The sequence below is a fragment of the Amblyomma mixtum genome, chromosome 1 (assembly GCF_055824585.1).
Source record: "Amblyomma mixtum isolate Tamu chromosome 1, ASM5582458v1, whole genome shotgun sequence".
Taxonomy (NCBI): Eukaryota; Metazoa; Arthropoda; class Arachnida; order Ixodida; family Ixodidae; genus Amblyomma; species Amblyomma mixtum.
Window position 1 is genome coordinate 173,563,263 of NC_143012.1, and position 3,159 is coordinate 173,566,421.

The 3,159-nt window shown below is 47.3% G+C and overlaps 1 protein-coding gene across 1 annotated transcript in view; it reads right to left on the reverse strand.

Annotated features, from left to right (window-relative positions):
* Positions 1 to 1,109: 1,109 nt before the first annotated feature.
* Positions 1,110 to 3,159, reverse strand: part of LOC149369847 (uncharacterized) — a 6,205-nt gene continuing 4,155 nt past the window's right edge. Inside the window, exons 2-3 of the mRNA XM_089576589.1 lie at positions 1,747 to 1,889; positions 1,110 to 1,123 (exon numbers count right to left, since the gene is read on the reverse strand). Of these exons, the coding sequence (XP_089432715.1) occupies positions 1,110 to 1,123; positions 1,747 to 1,889 (157 nt within the window). The remainder of the gene's footprint in view (positions 1,124 to 1,746; positions 1,890 to 3,159) is intronic.

Sequence of the window (3,159 nt, forward strand, 5' to 3'; positions counted from 1 at the left end):
CCGTCCAGTATAATAGGACTCTCCAACTGCTGTCAACCATGACTCTGTTATTTGCTGTGCAACGCCCTCCAACACACAATGCATATAATCTGGTGGGAGGCTCCATACAAGGTTGAAACCTTCCAGATGCATTAGGGCTGATGGGCCTTTCACTCCACGTACCACACGATGGTGTAGGTGGGCAGCCTTCATGTCTTCCATCATTCCACTGTGAGTGCGTGGAGCTGGCAATGTCTCTTCAGTGATGTACCGTACAGTGCCTGCAAAGAAAACAGTCTTAATAACACAGAAAACGATACGAATACTTGTATTTCAAGTACTGAATTAAGCCAGAATATCTGCACCTTCTGGAAATACGTCTAAGTGGGAATAATGAATAAAATTAACAAGAAGGGAAATGTTGTAATGAGATGATATTTCAAACAGCAAATTTTTCCAGCAGCGTGCTCAAAGACACACCAGTCAAAGTAAACAACTTTGAAAGTGCTGCTTGGTCTGCACCCAGCTGGTGTACAAAGTCTAGTGCAAAAAGTATTTGCACTTATGTCCTCAGATGAATTACTTTTGCGAAGGGTATACAACAAATCTAAAAGCTAGCTGACAGCGACTCAGAGTAGCCTATATCTGCACACACACACAGACACATAATATTGTCACGTTTTAGTGCAATGATACGTGGCAATATTCTGAATAAGCTGTTTCTATCTAAGCTGATTATTCTGCACCTGATGCACAAAGCAGCTGCAAGGAATATTAAGAGCATACATCGAAAGACCATTAGCACATGGTTGATAAGTCAGTGTGATCCCTTCTGCTAAATGTGTGACTTACCTTCCACACATGTCCCCTCCTCCAGGCACCAGGAACAGCCAAAATAACCATTAAATTGCTTCATGTTCAGCAGGGCTGCCCTGGCCGGAGAGTCCACGCAGCAGCACATCACAGTAATCTTGGATAGCATAGTCTCGCCAGCGTGTTGCCATGCTATGTGTCCGATGTCCTTGAACGCTTTCACAAATGCTTTCATAAATAAATATTGTGGAGGGTGTTTTTTGCCGAACCACAATGCCCCAACAACCACATTTTGGAATCGAATGTTGAAGGGCAGTTCATTGATCATGAACTGAATCGGCCACACACTTGCCTTGCTCGATTTAAACACAGGAGATCCGTCTGTGTTCAACGTAACAGTTAAATCGCACCACCTTGCCTTTAGGCTGTTTCTGATGCTGCGGTACAGCCTTCCATCTGTGATGTCATCATATGTTGCAGGTACCTTTGATGTCAATCGCTTCAAGCATCGGAACAATTCTTGAGAGTACCGCGAAATAACACTGTACACTTGCGCATGAAGGTCAAAGATAAGGAAGAAGCTGTTCCTCGCAATGAGGTAGCTGACAGTCTTTGTAGCTTCGCAAATGTCACATGTGAATACGTGCGAGGTGTCCTTTTTCTCTTTACAGCCGAAGTAGGCAAAGCACCGTTCGCAAAAGAAATGCACACGAAGCGAGTCCATTTTTTTTTCCCACATTCTGCGGAACAAATATGCAGTGTCGGGCACCACGTTCGTCCCACAAAGTGTGTTTATAAGTTTCAAAAGGCCTTCCACCTGAGACCAGGTGAGGCCTGCGTGTACAATGTAGGTCAAAATGAGGAGAACGGCCTGTGCTTTCTTGATATTTTGATTCGGCAGTAATTCTTGAGAACACTTGTCGAAATAAGCCCTGATATCCTCGTCATGCGTACCCGCGGACGCCGAGTCGGGGATCGCGCCGCTCCGGTCGTTGCTGTTGCCGCTGAAGCGATCGTCGTCGCTTTCATCCTCGTCCATAGCAGTCGTAGCCGGGCCATCAGTATCATCGGAAGGACATTGACCCACATCTTGCTGCCTAGAAGAGTGTTCAGTTCCATTGCTCTCACAAGGCGATGCGTCGTCAGCGGCCGTCTAAACGGCGCCGTTATTACCGCCGCTACCGTCAGGAACGCCCGGCTCACCAATGGTCAACATGCTTTCACCCGATTCCCCCTCGTCGGGAACTTCTCGAAGCTGTCTCATGTGCTGGTACCTGAATGTCTGTCTCGGCAGCTGTGGTGGTTCTCCGGGTTCTAGGTACCGGCGGTACCTCTTCCGCTGCGGAGTGCTCATCGTAGAAGTGTGCAAAACAATAAAAAGGGGCACCAGTGGAGGGATACCACCTGGTAAACAAAGAGGCGCGAATCGACAAGAACGGCCTGAGGAGCAGTGTCCCCAACTCAAAAGTAAAAAACCCGCGACAGGAACTTCCAAAACCCGCTAAAAACCGCCAAATGTATTTTTTGTGCCAAAAAGTTCATTTTTGTACATTTTATTCAGTCTGTAAACTATTATAACTAATAATATAAAAAGAAAAGACGCATTATTTCTTTCCCGACTATAAAGACCGTTCACTATATACTATTTTTGTCGACTAGACACTGTGTACCTCACATTAAAGGTCAGAAAAGTACCTTATAAAAATCACCGCTTGGCGGAAAAAGTCAAACCAAAAGCGAAACTGAAAAAAAAGACTTTCTTTATTTCACACTGGATGGCGCTAGTTGTCCAGGAACGCTTCAAAAAGCGGGAAAATACGAACTTGAAACCATGGAAAGCGGGCTATCGATGGGAATAGGCGCCGGCAGGAAAGAGTTAATTTCCTCAAAACGGAAGGCACATGGCTCGCCGGCCAGTGGCTGCGTGATTGCAGCGCGAATAAATGTATTGCAGGTGCTATAATATTCAACATTTCTTTAAAATGTGCCGACTAGATTGTTAAGCTTCGTCCGTTTTACGTCTTCGTCGATGCTGCGTCAACCAACGAGCGTGAACGCGTCGTCTGCTAGCGCGCGCTGCACGACGGGATTGCACCGCGCTCCACCGTCGGTCTCCACGGTGGCGCGGTGGCGTTCACGTGTGTCGTGCTCGTCCCACCCGATTGTACAGCACTGAGCGAGTGGCATCCAGCCGAACGTGGGGCACCGCACGCGAGCGTGGAAAACTCCACGAGTGCCGTCAGCCGAAGACACCATAAGACTCTTGGAGACATCCCCACTGAGGGTTGGGTGGATGGATGGATGGATGGATGGATGGATGGATGGATGGATGGATGGATGGATGGTTTGGTTTGGTTTGGTTTGGTT